General features: G+C 37.6%; 1 protein-coding gene and 1 pseudogene across 3 annotated transcripts in view; one reads left to right on the top strand and one right to left on the bottom strand.

The window, feature by feature from the left end:
* TAB2 (TGF-beta activated kinase 1 (MAP3K7) binding protein 2) overlaps window positions 1-20,158 on the bottom strand; it is an 88,493-nt gene that overhangs the window by 44,161 nt on the left and 24,174 nt on the right. Inside the window, exons 2-3 of one of the 3 annotated variants that reach the window (XM_042987295.1) lie at window positions 18,971-19,119; window positions 3,262-3,452 (exon numbers count right to left, since the gene is read on the bottom strand). In XM_042987295.1, coding sequence (XP_042843229.1) covers window positions 3,262-3,363 — 102 coding nt within the window. In that variant the 5' untranslated portion in view covers window positions 3,364-3,452; window positions 18,971-19,119. Of the gene's footprint in view, window positions 1-3,261; window positions 3,453-5,361; window positions 6,552-18,970; window positions 19,347-20,158 lie in introns of those variants that run through there. The other 2 variants (XM_007086882.3, XM_042987296.1) reach the window with 2 other exon arrangements.
* On the top strand, window positions 6,692-8,080 carry LOC122238772 (annotated as a pseudogene).

The following is a 20,158-nucleotide window of genomic DNA, read 5'->3' as shown; positions in this document are numbered from 1 at the left end:
TAAAGATAGGAATTATACCTGCTGATAATATTGTCATCTTAGAGAATCCACAGCACAAGGAAATGATACAGGTAGTTCCAAACAGAGGAATCTGAGCAGTCAATAAAGTCAAGAAAAGAACAGTAGATATTTCTGTCCTTAAGAAGCAAGATGTTTGGGGTGCCTGGGTGGTTCAGTCAGTTGAGTGTCTGACTTTGGCTCAGGTCATGATCTCGTGGTTCGTGGGTTCGAGCCCCGCATCGGTCTCTGTGCTGACAGCACAGAGCCTGGAGCCTGCCTCGGATTCTGTGTCTCCCTCTCTCTGTCCCTTCCCCACTTGTGCTCTGTCTCTCTCTCAAAAATAAGTATAAAAAAAAAAAAAGAAGCAGCAAGATGTTTAAGAGCATGTAAACATAGTGGCAGCATGGCATGATCCTTTGACGACTAATTTCTTCTATTTTCTTTACTGTGTTTTTTTCTATCGAGGAAAGTTCTGAACCAGTGTATTTATTACAGGGAGGTTCCCTCCAGAGGAAGGACAGAAGCCTACCCAATTGGGAAAGGGACGGCAGCTCCCAAAAGAAGAGGCTGTTACCAAATAAGAGGTGTTTAGAAGTACATTTAGAGGTAGCTAAATTTACTTTTACAGTTTAAAAATATCTCCCCAAATTTGGGAAGATGTGCACCCTAGCTGTGCTTTCAGAGGAGCTCTCCCCATCCCTTTCTTTTAACATTTCTTGTTCTAGCACATACAAATTACATTATTTGGATGCCCGGAATGATCATCAACTCAATTTAGAAGAATGTGATCTGTCACATGGGTAATTTGCAAGCAAAACCGATTTCATTTCAGTTATCATTAGGTGTTAGGAAGCTTGCCTTCGGGCAGTTTGCTTTGTGAAACCAGATTAACATGGTAAAAGTGTTACTACTGGGCCCCCAAAAGGAATTCAAAATCATTTATTTTCTATTTTTTGGTAAAGTTGAATACATGCTTACTGGCTACATTTTTAAAAAATTGGCAGTTCTTTCATATCAAGTCTTGTAACATTTTATTGAAGAAATTGTGTTATTTTTCTATTTTTCAATGACTTATTGAACTCTTTCAGCATAGGGTTATTTTATTATCTCAGTATAGGGTTATTTTATTACAAAAATCCATTTGAAAAGTTAGAAAGAGGTACCTGGATTCTAGGGGGAAACACTCCCCACTATCTCTGCTCCTCCCCATACTTTCTTCAACTTCTGACTCCACTCTTAGTACTTTTTTTTCCTTTTCCTTTTTTTCTTTTACGTATTATATCAATGAATGCGGACTACTGATTCATTCACCAAATATTTATTATAGGTCTTCTACTATTATTATTGTTATTAGTAATGGCTGCCAAAATTTATTAAGCACTTCCTATGATTCAGCTATCCTACTGGTGGTTTTACTTTCTTTATCATATTATTTAAAAAAAAATTTTTTTTTTTAACGTTTATTTTTGAGACAGAGAGAGACAGAGCATGAACAGGGGAGGGGCAGAGAGAGAGGGAGACACAGAATCTGAAACAGGCTCCAGGCTCTGAGCTGTCAGCACAGAGCCTGACGCGGGGCTTGAACTCACGGACCGTGAGATCATGACCTGAGCCGAAGTCAGACGCTTAACCGACCGAGCCACCCAGGCTCCCTCTTTATCATATTTAATTCACTGTGAAGTTTTTTATTCCCATTGTACAGTTAGGAAAATGAGGGCCAGAGAGGTTAATTAAATTACTGTTAGTAACTGTCAAAACTTGAACTCAAATCTGTTTATCACCCCAAACATATGTTATTTTTTTATTATTTATTTAAAAAATTTATTATTTATTTATTTTCCCCCAATTTTACTAACGTATGATTGATAAATGAAAACTGTATATATTAAGGTTGTACAATGTGATTTTTAAAAAGGTGTACAATGTTATGATTTAATATAGTTATACGTTGTGAAATGATTACCACAATCAAGTTAATCAACACATTCACCACTTCACATTGTCTCTGTCTCTGCATTTTTTTAGTGGTGGTGAGAACACTTGAGATCCACTCTTTTTGCAGATTTCAAGTATACAATACAGTATTATTAACTCAAAACATATGCTCTTAAACACTATATTATAGAAAGAGCGAGGCATGTTCAGAGAATTCCAATCAGCTGAGGACGTCTGCAGCATAGGGTGTGAGGAGGAAGGACTGGGCAAGAGACCAGGCTGCAGAAGAAGGCAGGATTCCAGATCACAGGCCTGGTATGCCCTCTTCGCAATATATGAACTTTATTCTGAAGGGTATGAAAAAACAATCATGAGGTTTTTAAGCAGGTAAAAACATGACAAAATCTGCACTTAGAAAGACACATTGGCAGAAGTAATAAGGAGGACTGGAGAGGCCAAAACTGGATTAGGCTACAGGCAGGTAGAGCAATTAAATGTACAGATAAAAGGCGACAGGAGTATGAACAAAATGTAGTCACTTTATCAAGCAGATATCGAGCCTGTAAAAATTTCATACAATTTCAAACTTTTAAATTAATTTATCGAGAAAGTATGTTTGAGCCCAAATTACTTTTTTATATCTCTATTTTTAACAAGCTTGGAAAAGCAGTTTTTGATGGAGAGATTTCCAGTTTAATCAAATGAGAAGGCACACCTATCACCAAATATTTAGAATTATGGATTTCTAAGATTGTACACGCAAGAAAAATGCAAACATTTATTAGATGGTTAGTGACAACTGGAAAACCTACAGATTAAATTAAAAAATATTAAAAACAAACTTTTGTCTTTAAAATTGGAACCTGAGGCATTGTTGAAGTCAAATTCCTTCATTTTACAGACAAGCAAACTAAAGTATAAAGAAGGCATATTACTTGCCAAATACGCTTGGGGGGCTCATTTAGGATCAGAACCCAAGTTTCCTGACTCCTTATTTAATGATTTCCTGACTCTCATATGAAGATCTGGAATTTTTAAAAAGTGCAGGGGAAAAGTGAAGCGAGCTCAGAGTAAGTATGGACCACGTATCAGGGCTTTATACTGGGCTCTCATTTCGTCCTCACATCTACTTCACAAGGTAGGTACTACCTGTATTCCAAAGAGCCTAAACACCTTGTTAAAGGCCACACGGCTATCAGACACCAAAGTTCATTTCTTTTCATCAGAGCACACGAGTGCCAACAGGAAGATAAGAGTTTTCTTCTAATTAAAAAAAACAACAACCCAGGTTTGTATGAATGAATGCAGAAATCATTGCACACTGACCTGTAACATGCACCTGGATACAACAACTTCAGGTACTTCAGGGAATTTTTGTCGCAGGTCATGTAAAACCTGAAAATCAATTTGGTGGCTTCCTTGGGCCATTCGTATATTGCCTGATCAGGACTATTTGTACAGTAGGCAATTCTAGGCCTTAGTGGAAATAGTACTCATCTCTTCTGTCCAAGCATTTTCTGTGAAAGAAAGAAAAAAATTTTAATGAGAACTGATTAGAGAATGAATATTGTTGTGGATTTAAAATTTCAATACACAGGGCACGTGCTTTAGTTCCTAACATTTAATATAAGTTATCAAAATATTATTTAGTCCTACAATGTTTTCCATGTAGTTATACTATCTTTTCAATTTATAACTCCTGATGTCAAACTTTTAGATTGTTTAATCCCTATTTGTATGCCTTATAATGGCTGTGCCAAAAGGCATTTAAGAAATTACTGTCAAGGATGTCTTCCCTCATTCTTCTAAACGGGGAAAATGAGTAACATTACTGACATTTTTCTTAATAATTAGAAGAGAATCTGAGGTGAGTTATCTTATTTACTCAAAATTTTTAAAGTTTGGAACCTGATAAAGTTTGGTTCTAAACCAAACTTTAAAAATGACTTTGCATGCTTTGTCTAATAATGAGCTATATAACCCAATACATTTTCTTAATTTCCAGATATACTTAATCCTTAAATGTGTAATGAATTCATTCTCAGGGGATCAGTGGCATTTTACTCCGTTTTAATAAAATCAGTATTTTGAAATATACTATTACTTGAGGCTCACCCCCAAAGGTCTGGATTTAATTGGTTGGGGAGTGGCCTGGGCATATGGACTTCTAACACTTCCCCAAGTAATTCTAAGGTGTGGCCAAAGTTGAGAACTACCTACCTTGTTTTTTTATTCCTAATGGAAACCACGTTTAATTTTGAAAGCCCTTTTGGCATATAAATAGTACGTAAGTATATTAAACCTAAATAACATGAAAATATTTAGATATAATGCTATTTGTGTGATCATGTCATTTTATGATAAATCTAACAATAAGACAATCTCTTTGAAACGGGTTTCTTATCTGTTGTATTTCTCATTTAACCTTGCTAACTAACATAAGCTTAAAAAATACAAACCTATAAACTCCATCAATATAGGAATTAGGTCTCTTTTGTTCCCTTCATGTAGCTAGCACTGTGTAAGCACTGTTCAGCATAACAGTAGATATTAAAATATTTTTTATTAAATTTAGTTATGGTAGAACTTCTGAGTCTTCCACAGAATATACAGACATCATGCATAGTAAAGCCTTTTAAAGCTTTTTATTATCATTTAATTAAATTCCTTAATTGTTTCGTCTATGTGATTTCAGCTTAGTTATGTCACACAGGTAAAAATTACAATGGGTTATAGGAGAAAAGAGGAGTACTGAAAATTAGTAAATGGTATTTTAAAATAGCTTAAGGGGTGATAAATGAGCTACAACACTGCTCAACTTGAGCTAGCCTCCCTTGACTTCACTCCAGCCATCAGCTCATTTCTCTGCCCCTTCCCTCTTCTGGGCTAAAACTCCTGGAAAGGAAGGGTTGTTTGTACCTAAGTGTCTTCCCTTTCTCCCTCCTAATCTCTTTTAGCCTACACAATCAGGCTTTCGCAGTTTTTCTCCACTGAAACTATACTTCTCAAAGCTGCCGCAGGCCTTCAGGCTGTCAGACCTCTTAAGCAGTCCCCAGTCCTCAGCTAACCACAGCTGAGGACCCAGTCAACCAATCTCCTCCTTTGAACAAGTTCCTCACTTGGCTTCTGAGGTTTCTACTCTTCTGGTTTTTCTCCTACCTGCTGGCAGCTCCTTCTCAGTTTTGTCAGATCCTCTTCCTTTCCTGCACATCTAGATGTTGGTGGACAATGGAGTTCGATCTAGGGTTTCTTTTCAACTAAACCTACACTCCTCCGCAGTGTAATTTCATCCAAATTTACCGCTTTAAACAGAGGCATTTGTATCTCCAATGTCAAGGGAACGCTCTCCCTTGAGTTCCACACTAATCTAGCCAATTACCTGCCTGACATCTCCTTCTGGACATCTAAAACTCACTTCAAACTTACTATGTCCAAAAGGAAACTCTTAATTTCCCCCCTTTCAAGCCAATCCTTTCGCAGTCTTTTTCATCTCAGTAAATGGTGCCATCATTCATCCAGTTGATCCTTCTTTCAGATCCCAGATCTAATCCATCAAGTCTTGTTGGCTGGATCTGTAAAATAATATTCTGAATCTGACCACTTTCTCCCACCTCTGTTACTGCTCTTGTCCAAGCCACCACTGTAATTCACACAGACTGCCACTGCAAAGGTCTCTTACTGTTTCGTCCCTTGCCTTCATTTTCTGTTCCCCCTCTGCCCCTCATTCTATCGAGGGATCTTTATGAAAAGAAAACCAGAGCAAAATCCCCTGCTCAGTCCTACAACACCAGGCCTGTGGCTAACTACCACCCCTCAGACTTCACCTTCTACCATTCTAGCCCCCTCGGTTCTGGTTAGTTCTCAAAAAAGCCACTCTTTCCTCCCTTATGGTTTTTGCACCACTGCTCCTTCTGCCTGGAACATTTTACCCTCAGATACTTGCATGGCCCCCTTTCTTAATTCATTAACATCTCTGCTGGAATGTCACTTCCTCAGAGACAGTAGCTTCCTTGCCCAATCTCTCAAGAATAAAGCCACAAGTCTCCTCCTCACATCCTCACACCCTACTTTTCTTCATAGCGTGTCAATACATGATATGTATTTATTTATTTATTTTCCATCTATCTGCAAAATGGTAACTCCACAGGATCAAGAACTTTGAAATTCACTGCTTTACCCACCTCAGGACCTAGGTCAAACATGCAACATTTGCTGCATGAAATGAAAGTTTTACTGTATGGTTTCTTCACATTACTTTGCTTCTAAAACACTTTTCAAATGATCTAGATTTGGAAGTTTTTGCACAATTTGAGGGAGAGGCAAATAAATGAATTTTCAGTCTAATTCAGGACCACCTTTATTAGAAGAGGATGAATCATGAAAATAAATTTCAACTTATCCCATTATAAAAACATAAAGTTCCCAAATTCTTTGAAAACATCTTATCACACTTGCTTTTCTAATAAAGACCATCAAGTACACAAACAACAAAATTTTTCATATGTACAACTGTGTTTCAGGGATTTCATTTCCTGTAATGGCTGAATGGCTCCTACTAGATCATTTCTCTCATAAACACTATAAACACTAGACAGAGTATAAAAACAACTACATGAAAGCAGAAGGCATAACCAGTAATAGAGATGGTGGGGAGGAGAAGGAGTCAGTACTTAGAAGGTTAACAGTATGGGGTGATTTTCCATTTTTTTTTAGTGGCGTTTAGCCAGAGAGCAGGCCTCGGCTGGTTCGGGTGGCTAAAACCTAGACAGAAAACCTACAGCCGTACCAGCTTAATGAACCAAAGGGTAGACTCTGGCATACCCACAACAGCTGAAAACCTAGTAAGTAAATCACAGCAAGGAGAGAAGCACCAAATCCTATGTATAAATTCTGCACACATCTCTGATCCCCAAACTACACACATGTGAGATTCCAAGCAGCCCAGCCAAAGCTAAAATAACTGAGATTTCAGAGTTTGAAGCTGGGAGTTCAGCCAAGTTAACTGCCTCCTAAAGCAAGCAAGCAAGGAAGGAAACCAACCAAACATCAATACTCACTACTGAAGGCACACAATAGAATCCAGAGTCTCTACATGCCATTCATAAGAAACAGGAAAAACTGACCCATACTCAAGAGAAAGGGCAACCAAGGGAGACCAAGCCCAAGATGACCCAGGTGCTAGAATTAGCACATAAGGATTTTAAAGCAGCTATTTTAACTATGCTTAAAGATGTAAGGACACACATGCTTGGATTTCAGCAAAAAACCACTCCCCTGAAACCCCAAAAAACCAAAAAGCCAGAAACTATATTCTTTTAAAAAAGAGAACCAAACATAACTTCAAAAAGTGAAAAATAAATGTCTGAGATAAATTCACTGGGTGGATTCCCCATATATTGGAAATGACAGAATAGTCGGTAAACTCGAAGGCAAAGCAATAGAAATTATTCACACCCAAGGGATGGAGAATAAAAAAATGACTGAGGGTGGGGTGGGGTCAGGTAGGTGAGGGTAGGAAGAGAACCTAAGGGTAAATATCAAAAAGTCTAAGGTACTTGTAACTGGAGATCCAGAAGGATAAAGGAGAGAGAATGGGGTAGAAAAAACTATTTGAAGAGTAGTGGCTAAAGATTTCCCCAAGTTAGTTAAGACTTTGGTCACCTTCTCAGACATGTGTGGCTGCTATTGGTCAGGGGTCATCCCACACAGCAGGCAGAAGATGGTGGCTGCAACACCATCCAGAAGATGATGGCCGGAGTCCATCAACTCTAGGCTCCAACTCCTCATGAAAAGTGGGAAGTCCTTGCTGGGGTTGGAGAAGACTCTAAAAATGACCAGACAAGGCAAGGCAAAACTAGCCAATTGGCCAACAGCTGTCCAGCCTTGAAGAAATCTGAAACAGTACTATGTCACATTGGCCAAAACTCGTGTCCATCTCTGCAGTGGCAATACTACTGAATTGGGCACAGCATGTGGAAAATTCTGCACAGGATGCCCTGACCCAGGTGATTCTGATATCACTAGAAGCCTGTTAGAACAGACTGGTGAAAAGTATGCAGAAATTGTCTTTAATAAAACTGGCCAGAGCTTGTTTTAAACAACAACAACAACAACAACAACAGCAGCAGCAGCAGCAGCAGCAGCAGCAGCAAAAAAGATCTTACTTAAGAATATCAAAGCCTAAACAGGTTAGGCTCAAAGCTTAAACAGGAAAAGCCAAGGAAGACCACGCACAGGTATAAGTGTCAAACTGCTAAAAATCAAAGACAAAGAAAATGTTGAAAGCAGCAAAAGAAATGACACAAAGGGGAACAATTCTAATAATGCTGACTTGTCATCAGAAACTGTGGACGCCAGAAAATAGTCAAATGACATAATTGAAGTGTTGAAAGAAAAAACATCAACCCACTTTCTATATCCAGCAAAAGTAAACCTTAAGAACAAAGCAAGATAACTATTTTTAATGTAGCCTTTGGTGGTGAGTAAATAAATTTTACAACTAAGCACATTATTGAAACAAACCAATGTTAGATTCTGTATGAACTATAATGCAGCTAACTATGGGCATTTATGAGGCAACTGGATACACAGAATATTGAAAACCAGACAATCATTTAGTCTAATTAGCCACGACCCACACACTTAAGGAGTGCCTAGAACGTGCAGATACAAGTACTAGTCAATGCCCTTGCTCTCCAGGTCACAGAAATTCTTAGATTAGAGGCACATCAACACAGTTTGTAATTTAGGTAGCTATTCGAACTTGTGCACTATTTTACCTTCTGTCTGCTTCCTGCTGCCACCTCAGCCTAGCCTGTTGCTATCACATTGGTTTCGTCTCTTTCACATTCAAAAAAGGATCAGGAAGGAGCACTGTGCATAAGGAAAAATTGTAGAGAGCAGAGAGCAAGAAGAAGGTAGGCTCCAAGTCATGATGTGTCTTGCAGGTCATTAAAATTTGGGAGTTTTATCTTCTGAGTAATGGGAAGTCACTGAAGATTTAAGCTCAGAGGCAGGGAAGGGGACATGATGAAAAAATCATGTATGTATGAAGAATAGCTACAGAATGGAGAAAAGGGCAAAATATATGAGAAACTCAGTTTGAAAACTACTGTTGTAGTCTAGCTGGCAAATGTTAATAGCTTGTAACTACAGAAACAGCAATGGAGGCCGAGTAAAAGGAAAAACTGAAAGGATATTTAGGAAGGAAAAATGAATAGAACTTGTTGATGGATTAAATATTGGGGTGAAGAAGTAGGTGTCCACACTGCTTTCTGATCTGCTCAACTGGATGGTGGTCCCATCTACAAATCATAGAACAGGCCCAAGAAAACAAAGGGGTAGATTACGGGTTTGGTTTTGAACATGCTGACTCTGGGGCACCTTTAAAACATCAAAATAGATGTATCACAGAGGGAGTAAGGCTATATGGGTCTAGGCTGTACACGAGTGCTACCTAAGTGGTATTAACTGTGCTGTATGTGTTTAAAGGGCTCTCTGGGCTGAGGGAGAGACTGGGAGGCCATAGAATCATGGCTACTTTCGAAGTTTAAGAACATAAAAAAGAATGAAATCTTGCCATTTGCAACAACATGGATGGTCTAGAGGGACAATACTAAGTGAAATAAGTCAGTTAGGGAAAGACAAACACCAAATGATTTCACTCATATGTTTCAATTAAGAAACAAAACGGGCAAAGAAAAAAGAAAGAAACCAAAAACCAGACTCTTAATTATAGAGACCAAACTGATGGTTGCCGGAGGGAAGGTGGGCGGAGGGACGAGTGAAATATGCTTATTGTGAGGAGGCCTAAGTAACGCGCAGAACTGCTGAGCCACTATATTGTACACCTGAAATAACGTACCTGCATGTCAACGAAACTGGAATTAACATTTTTAAAAAAGAAGGTTAAAAAAGTATGAAGTAAAACAACCAAATCTGAGGCAGATTCTGGAGACAGTCAGTCATCTGTCTGGCTAGAAGAAAGGAGGGACAGTAGGATTAGGAAGAAGGAGTTTGGGGTGGGGGGTAGTTACAGGAGATGAGAAAGGCCTTGAGATATAAGAACACTAAAGTTTTAATATTATTATGTAAACTATCATTTATCTTTGCCCTATTCTTGCATGGTTGAATTTTACTGAAACACATTTAATTATAGTTCATGTTGAGTACCAGAAAGAAATGGAATGAAATACATAAAACTAAAATTTACTTCTCAATTGCATTAGGATTCTCTTTTAGCTTATAAGACAAGAAGGTAAGGAGGTCTTCCCATTCTAACATATATATACCATCCTAAAATTTAGTTCTGGTTAATAACCTTAAGAGATGATAACTTTTTCTGTAAACAATGTAATCTTGAGTGGGAGAGGACCCCATGAAATTATCTGGCGAAAGTATACAATTTCAGAGGTTAGAGAAAAGCCTGTTGTCCAATAGACTCCTTGCTAGACTTCTCCTTTCACCTGTGTAATTTTACTTCTTAAAACTGACCCTTGACAACAAAATTCTTTACAAAAGTACTGTTATTCTCAAAGTGGAAAGACTACCTTGTTCACTGTTGTGTCCTAAATACTTAGAAAGTGTGTGCTAAGTAGTAGATGCTCAGTAAATATTTGCTGCAATAAATCTCTACATATCAGAAAATGCCTAGATTTATTTTTTTAAATAATTTTATTTATTAAGTAGGCTCCATGCCCAACGTGGGGCTTGAACTCACGACCCAAGATCAAGAGTCGCAGGCTCTACGGACTGAGCCAGCGTGCCAGAAAATGCTTGGATTTTGAAGACTAGTATAAAAAGTGGTCTCTATCTATCCAAACAAGCGTTTCCCTTACCCTCAGCTTTAAGTTGGTGCTGCTTAGTACTTATTTTGAAACTGCAAATTTGTTCCAATGCAATTGAAATAATAGGGAACAATTTGAGCGTTAGTTACCCACTAGAAATACTAGTTGGATGCGGAAAACCACGCTCAACTGAAACAAGCTGCATGTGAATACACAAAATGTAACACACCTCAAACATCCGCCAGCGGCCTCAGCTGGCCGTATCAGCATGCGGCCCCACCTAGCCATATCTTGTGTTACAACTTTCCTTCTGATTTCAGAAAACCCTTCTTTGACCACTTCAGGATAACAAATTGCCACATCTATGCTCACTTCCATAAGCCAACTGCAGATCTTTTTCAAAGTACCATATTTGTTTGTACGTTATAGGAGTACACATTTCTTAGTCATTTAACATGGGTAAAACTATACTGTCATTTTTTTAAGGATCCTATCTTTTTTAAAATGTTCTCTGATAAAGTTTTTGAGTGTTGTATCTGGAACTCCACTTTTTCCATAAACCCTGTGGCTTTTCTTTTTCATGATTTGCATAGTATGGTGATTTTTAGAAACACAGATGTTAAATTTTAACAGAACTGTCTGAACTGCAAAGCCCCCCTGACCTTAACAACTGTGAACAGTAACTTCCCCAGGATGACTACTGGGAAGGCAGAATGTTTTAACTTATCTATTTGGTTGTCAAAATGATGTTAATAGTTTCTTATAACTGATTATAATTTGTGTCTTTTCTGTGGATTGGCTGACATTACCAGACTGTGCAGTGAGTTATTCTTAAAGAGTATCATAGAACGAAGCATTGATATACAGTTAGAATAGCTGGATGGTGCTACAATTTTTAAAATTAAAGTTAAAGCAAATTTTGAAACCTTTAGCCCCAATAAGATTTCAGAATTAAACCTTAAAAATAAAGAAATCTATTCCATGCCTAATCATACACACACTATTCTAAATACCTTTTACTTTACTCATGCATTATCTAAGTATCTCATCAAATGCCAGTTAGGTAACAGTTGATGCACTTCACATTTGATTAACCTCAAAAGAATTTACAAATGTCATTAATTAAACATAAAAACTTTCAAAAAAATTTTAACAGCAAATTATTGGAGTTATATTTCTTGGAGCATGATATGACAACTTTACTAAGGCAAAGCAAACTCCTTCCCCCTCCCCGCCCCCCCCCCCCGCCCCGTCTACCCTCCACCAATCTATAATATCAAGTTATTTTCCTAAGAGTTAAAAAATGCAAGAATTGTAGCCATGTAATCAAAATCTAAAATTCAAATACTATCACTGTTGAAGACTAAAAATAAGAATCATAATCCCTCTTTAGCATAAATTTTAGCATGAAAGAATTGTAATACTGAAACACTTTACATAGATAGCTAGTTATTTGCAAAAGTAACAGTAAACATACCAAATCAGTCATCTAAATGCTACATAAGTTAGCTATCATGTTCAGCTTTTATGTTATTTAAAAGCTTGAAAGGAGCAAAGGACTGGTAGCAGAAAATGGATTTCTCAACTTCATAACACTGCAATAATTTACTTTGTAAAAGAAAAAGTTAACACTAATGGCTGAAGTATATAATGATCTATACTTCCTTCTCTAAACAAGAAAACTTCCCGACTTTTTCATTTACTACATTGCCTCAAGTCCATGAATGTTGGCCATTCCTTATGGATAAAAGTCTTACCAGTTTTAAGTTCTTCTAAAGGAATGTGCAAGTCAGCCACACTTGGCAATTTATGTACTGTGGTTTTGTGGTGAGTGCTACCATTTTCTAAGGATCAAGAAAAGTGCAATAAATCTAAGACAGAATGGTTATAATTCATCAAAACATATTATATAACTAACTACCTTGTGTGTATTTTCCAATTCATATCTCACTATTTTTTTCCAATACATTAGGGCTTTAAGATGGAGACAAAGTTATTTTTCAGTGCTCCCTTTTCCCTGTAATTTTTGGATAATCCATCCTGTGCATAAATATCTTGGAAAGAAAACATGATATAAATAAATGATATGACAAGAAGCTCCTATTATGGGTAAAAGGGAAAAAGAGAGGATAAAAGAAAATGAAAGCACTTGGAAGTACCAGTTTGCATCTTGTATCAACCATCAACATTTAGAACGAACCAATGAACTCAGTGGCATGTGAAAATTATAATAATCTGGTTAAAATATTAATCTAAAATGGCATCTTTATATGCAGATTAAGAGAAAGTTATGAGAAGTTTTTATCAACTGATCCCTGTGCAGTTCTAATCACTTACTTGGCCCCACGCTTTCTTTTTGTTCATCTCTTATAATTTTGCCCATCTTCCTTCTAATGTCATGGCCCTCAGCTGACTTCTCCCCAAAGTGGACTTCTGGCTGCCTGGTAGATGTATGGATGTGTGCGTGTTATAGCACAGGGCACAGGTCGATTATGTTCATGAGTTAGACACAATGTAAATGGACAATTAGTCTTTTCTTCAATTTTAATTTTTTTCATGTTTATTTAATTTTGGGGGTAGAGAGAGAGAAGGAGAGAGAGAATGAGCAGGGGAGGGGCAGAGAGAGAGGGAGACATAATCTGAAGCAGGCTCCAGGCTCTGAGCTGTCAGCACAGAGCCTGACATGGGGCTCGAACCCACCAACTGTGAGATCATGACCTGAGCCGAAGTCAGGGGGCTGAACCGACTGAGCCACCCAGGCTCCCCATTAGTGCTTTCGTAGTAACTACTAAAATGTTTTACTATCTAACGAAAAGTTAAATTGGCAATTTGAAAATTATACACATACACTTGATTGGTAATACAACTGTGGTTAATAGAGACTGCTAAGCCTGCTAATGGAGAAAATATATACAAATCTATATGTAAAGACCAACATTTAAATAAAATATTTCATTACTAGATTATTCAGAACCTTAAAAGGAAATCACAGAGAATTCAAAAGAGCAAAGTTAAAATTGGAAAGGAAATATTAAATGAATCGTTTCTAAAATACAACACCATGCTGTAATTTTGTTTAGTATGTGCCAGTGTTTCAATCTAACACTGTGAAACTGTTGTATATAGTTGGCTATTTGTCTTGTTACAGTTATGGTGAATGGATTTTTTATTCGATGGTCAAGAATAATCTCAGAACTATACAGAAACTTTTATCAGCAAATTTATTATATACAAATCTATTTCACAAATCTCTAAATTAGACACCCTTAGAGAATATTCAATTTAATATTTTTAGTTGTATAACATAATCAAATAAAGAAACAGAAATCACATCCTACAAATACCTATCCATAAATCTGCAGCAAAGGCTTTCCTAACTAAGTAGGAAATCTGAACTGTAAAAATATATTAAAGTGATCTTCTACTTAACATTTTTATTTATGACATAACCCATTTTCTAATTTATCATTTTTATATTTTTTCATATGTACATTTTTCATATGTAGTTTTTCATATATATATATATATATATATATATACATATATATATATATATATATATATATATCTCAAACTTTGTTGAGTGCCTGCTACTTACTCTACACCATAGTGGGTGCTGAAAGTATTAAAATTAATAAAAGCACAGTTGCTTATGTTCAAGAAATTTACATTTTAGGGGTGCCTAGGTGGCTCAGTCGGTTAAGCCTCTGACTTTGGCTCAGATCATGATCTCATGGTCCGTGCGTTTGAACCCTGCATCAGGCTCTGTGCTGACAGCTCAGAGCCTGGAGCCTGCTTCAGACCCTCTGTCCCCCCTTTTCTGCCCCTCCCCTGCTCGTACTCTGTCAATCTCCCTCTCTCAAAAATAAATAAACATTAAATTTTTTTTTTTAATTTACATTTTAGTAGGGGAAAACAAACATTCAACAAATAAATGTAATAATGGATACAGATATAATATGCAGTAAACAGCAGAAATGAAGGAGGGACCAGCCAATTCTAGGAGAAGGGGAGGATTTAAGGAAAGGATTCATTAAACAAGGGGACACCTACGCTGGGTCTTGGAAGATAAAATGTGTTCTCTTGGACAGGCGAGAGGGAAAGAGTAACTCAGGCATAGGTAGTTGCCTAGGGAAAGACCTAACGGGGTGAAGCAGCGTGGCAAGTTCAGGAAACCGTAAGGAGCTGGCTAATGCTGACCTGCGGGGGGTGAGACTCACAAGGAGACAGCGTGACAAAAGACGAGGCTGAAGAAGTGGGGTAAGGAGGGGCACGTCACAGAAGATTTTCATTGCTCTCTGCATCATGCATGCTGCCTCCCACAAGTCAGCAAAAACATGCCTCTCACTTTCTCCGTTCAGGTCATTTATCTCTGAAGCTCCAGGCCCTGCCACAAGACCTACCACTATGCCCCAGCACACAGCAACAAGTACTCTGTGCCATTTACAGGTGTACAAGCTGCAGTGAAGGTCAAGGGAAGAAGTGCCTAAAACTGAGGAACTGAAGAAAGGCAGGAAAAATGTCACAAAGAATGTCGTGCTTGAGCTTAGGAATTACAGGGGAATAATAAAGGTCTCGCAGGAAGGATATCCCTGACAACTGTTTGTGTTGAGGGAAAGGACACGAAAGAACACGATAAATTAGAAGAATTACAGCTGAGTAAAGTAGAAAAATGAGTGAAGTTTGAAAAGGTGGGAAAGTTTCAGTGAAAAATGTACAGATTCCAGATAATGTAGAAAATAGATCTGAGAAAAATCTACGGGCCTGAACGACTTTTTGGCTCACCATCATTTCTAGGATCCACTCTATAAACGTTGCGACTACAAGCCAGGCAATGTGCTTTAAATATGCAAAGATAAGTAAAATATAGTCCCTGCTTTTGAGAAGATTATAATCTAGCAGAATTCAGATTTATATTGGGACTTCTTATCAGCACATGTCTATTATCTCACCTTATCCTACCCACATGTGAGGCACAGAGGACAGCTGTTATATTCCTTTTAACTGAGGAGCATCATGGAGAGAGACACTGAGACATCTATACACACACTTCCCACCAAGTTAGTCTGCAAGGCCAGCTGTGCACAACTGTGGTGTCACCCCCCACTGCGACTGCAGTCGGCTGTGAGGCAGGCTGAATGAAGTCTGTTGCAGATAATAAAGAACCAGAGGTCTCTTTATATAAATTAGAGCATCTCATCTAGAGACAAACACATGTGTTTCAAGAGGAGCAGAAAGTCACCTCTTTAGTGTGTATTACTAAAAACAACTGCTACTGGCAAGTGAATAAGTAAATTACTGTATAGCAACACTAATGAATACCAAGTAGCTGTGTGTGTGTGTGTGTGTGTGTGTGTGTGTGTGTGTGTGTGTTTTGGTGGAATAAGATATCGAAATAATTAAATGGAAAGAGAAGATTTTAATGAATAAAAAAAGTAAGAGGCAGAATCTGTGTATTTAAAAAAGGGATACAAAGATGTATTTTAAAAAGATATTTTGTATGTATCTACAGGAAAGACTCTGAAAGAATATACACTTATTTTGGAGAGGGAGCGAGGCCAGGTAAAAGGTTACATGGATGGAATATGGTCCATCAGTATTTGTATTCTGATACCTGAGCAGGAGAGTAAGAGTAGAATAATTTGAAAATACCTATACTTAGCCAACTATATGTACTCTAAGATAACTTAAAGCCTATGTTATCTATGCTGAGACTGTTACTGTTCTAGTTAACAGCTACAACAATTAACAATCTTCCAGATGTTTGACAAGATGAGATAGATCTACAGTTACATTTTGATTTAAACGTTACATACAGGCTATATGTTTAGGTGCACGACTAGCCCTATGCTCAGTCCTGTTAAAACAAAAAAGCCAGGTCCCTTTGATTTTCAACCAAAGGCTAACACAACGTGAACTAATGCTGAGTTACTCTCAAACGGAGTAAGAAATACTCATCCACCAATGAGATGGGTTTAATTGTTTAAAAGAGGTAGGGGGTTGTAGAAAAAGAGGTTTAATGTTACTATCTTAAGCCTGAGTCCCTCAATAAACACAATACTTTTATAGAAAGTTATAACACATAAAGGTGGACAAGAACACTTTTCTCTTAGTTTACAGTGTAAACGCTATGGTTCAGCATTACTGGTTCACCATTATTATGGGCCAGGTCCTATGCTAAATGCCTAACGTGTGTCATTTCAGTTACTTCGCACATTCCTGTAGTAAGGATTAAATGAGAAACTGCAGGAAAAACTCTTCACACGTTTGGCACATATAACAATAAATGTCCTTAATGAGGTACCACTACTGCTAAAATCTAACTTCATCAAGCCAATTACTCTAATACAGTTAGCTTTTCAAAAGACTCACGGACTTAAGTGCACCAAGGCTAAGAAATCTTCAGTGGATACCCATTCCCTGCTACTGAATTAAGTCCAAAATCTTTCACCTGACATTCGAAAGTATGACACAGCTCCATCTTCTATCACATCCTGTACTCCACTGTTCTCTAGGCACACTGGGCTGCTCACAATTTCTAGAACATGTTATACACTTAAAAAAAATTTTTTTTTTTACTTCTTAAAGAAGTAAATAACATTTAAAATGTTTACTTATTTTTGAGAGAGTGCAAGTGGGGGAAAGGCAGAGAGAGGGGGACAGAGGATCTGAAGAGGGCTTTGTGCTGATGGCAGCAAGCCTGATGTGGGGCTCGAACTCACCAACTGTGAGATCATGACCTGAGCCGAAGTCGGAAGCTTAACCGACTGAGCCACTCAGGTGCCCCTATCTACTTCCATTTCCATAACTTAGATTTCTAAGATTTCTAGATTCTTGCCATTCTCTCCAAAGACTTTTATCTATCCCTCAAGGCTTAGTAGAAATGTTACCTTCCCCACAAAGTTGATTCTATCTGGTCCTCTCCCGTATACTGTTAGCACTCCTATTATAGTACTTCCTTTGGTATTACTTGTCTGTGAGCTCACCGAAAGCAAAGTTTATTCATTTGCACATCCCTTTGGGCCTAGTACAGTGTTTTACACAAAACTTGCATTCAGTAATGTAGAAAAATTTCACCATTACTAACAGCCTCCCAGTGATAACAAACAAGACTTGAAATTCAAATGCAATTCTCTCTTCAATTTCTCCCCCAATTCACCCATCGGCAGTAAAGATCCTGTAATAACTCTGATAGTAGCTCTCTTTCCGGTCCTAATACAACACTCAGTGAGAGTCAATCCTTTCAATACCAAACAAATCATGTGGGACATAATCAGGGACCCAATGCTGACTAGACTGGCTGACATATTCATTATACAATAACAGTGGAGGAGAGAATTTCTGAAGCAGAAGCTAGGATATTAGAATCATCCTTTAAAATCACAGTTGGGACATAAAATTTCTTGATCAATTCTTCTGAACTGAACTTTAAAAACAAAAGATAAGTATGGTTATCTGCCCATTCAGTAAATAAAATCACCTTTCATGGATTAATCCAGTTTCTAAATCTATACAAATTGGTAAAAGCAATAAATGCCCCTAAAAGCTAACTGACCTCAGCCCTCGAATCCTTCATAAGTAGTTTTCACTCCATTAAAATCTTAAGCACCAGGAAACGTGTTTTTGTTTTTGTTGTTATATTCCAGGACAATTTAATCTACTTATGACTTTCTTATTGGATTTATTTTGAATAATCAAGTATCATTACAGCAAATATTAGTTACACACTTACATTTAAAACTAAACTCTTTATGTAGAAGTACTATATAATACATTATTTGGTTCTGCTTCCAACTGCTGAAGAAAACACCGACTCTATGCGAAGGCACGCATTGCGTGGAATGGTTGAGAGAACTAGTTTCCCTTATTTAACTCCACGTACTACTCAGACTCTGTGTGAACCTCTTAAAGGAAGACAGTTTTGCTGTCGATAATGGTTACTTTTCATTGAAGACCAGAGTAGTTTTTGCACATTTACAGGGTCTAACTCAATAGTATTTCCAATTTATTTTTCCTAAGTTGTCTTTGCATTAGTTTGCTACTACTAGCAAACAAGTTAAATCAGAAATATTCAGGCAAAAGTAAGTTAAAGTCAAGAGTAGCTGCATGTTACCTAGATGTTAGGAATGTTACTATACTTGAAAGCAAGAAGACCACAGATTTTGAAAGTAAAGTTTTGGTTATTATAGATGTCACAGTAAGGCAGTTACACAGGCTAAGCTTGACTGGTGCCGTGGACTTTAGCATACCTGGAAATAGAAAAATTCAAATTGTAGCTGTTCTTGGTTGGCCCATTGCCATTTTTGCAGCTTACAAATTTTTAATTAAGTAACTGCAGTGAGCTCATCTCTACCGGATACTTCTTTTCCAGGGCAGGTCCAGGAACTGGGTCTGGAGCCTTGAAAGCAGAAGAGAAACTAGAGTAAACTAGAGGCAGGCGGAACGAGAAACGTGACCAGGTAACACTATGAGATCTAATGGCAGTGATGAAGTCCCCAGTGTGTCTCACAGAAGATATTCGGAGGTGGAAGAAGGATCTCTTAAGTTGTAAGTTCCCAGAAGATGCCATTTACATGAGTTAAGTCACTGTCTTTCTTTACCCAACTCTACTCTAGACTTCCAGTTCCAGCTACTGAAACAGTGGCCTTCGTGAGACCTGTGATCGCTTTGAGCAGCAGACTGTCCAACGTGGGACCACAGACAATAGCCGAAGGAGAAAAACAGCAAATCCACTTTCACTGGTCAAATTAAAATTGTAAAGTCCTCATTTTCAGGTCATTTTGCTCTTCTTTCACTATCTTATTTCCAATTGTCTTCTAACTGCTCCCCTGATTTCCTACAATCAAGTCTCAGAGGTTTCTTCAGAAATACATCCAAGCAATGAACTGAATTTCAAGTTCCAATTTTTAAAAATACTTGGTAATTCTTAAAGTGGGAGGCAAAAAAACAGCTCATAAGATGTGGTTCTTAACCACACTGGAAATTCTCTTTTTCCATTACCAAAATAGGTTCAATCTTTTTGGTATAAATTTGTGGGGTCCATATTAAAACACACACACACACACACACACACACACACACACACACACACACACAAACTACAGAGGTTACAGAAATGGTAGGATATTAAAAATGGTAGACTGTTGTATGAGAGCCTGGCAAGGATGTCCTTACACTTGGTGAGCTGGCACCCGAGGGAGCTTCTCTAAGAAACAAATGCCACAGCACTCAAAATGAATTGAATTCTCTGCTACTGTCAAATGATGGCAGATTGTGGGAACTGCTAACAAGACAAAATAATAATAATAATAATAATAATAATAATAATAATAAAGACAAGGATTCAAAGAACTAACTCCCTGCATTTCTAGTGACTAGCAACACAGCAAAGCAAAACAGAATCAAAATAGTTTTTAAGAAAAATGTAAATTTTCCAT

Source organism: Panthera tigris, chromosome B2 (assembly GCF_018350195.1).
Source record: "Panthera tigris isolate Pti1 chromosome B2, P.tigris_Pti1_mat1.1, whole genome shotgun sequence".
In the NCBI taxonomy this organism is placed as follows: domain Eukaryota; kingdom Metazoa; phylum Chordata; class Mammalia; order Carnivora; family Felidae; genus Panthera; species Panthera tigris.
The sequence above is the reverse complement of the archived record's forward strand: the minus strand, read 5'-3'. Positions and strand labels throughout refer to the sequence as shown.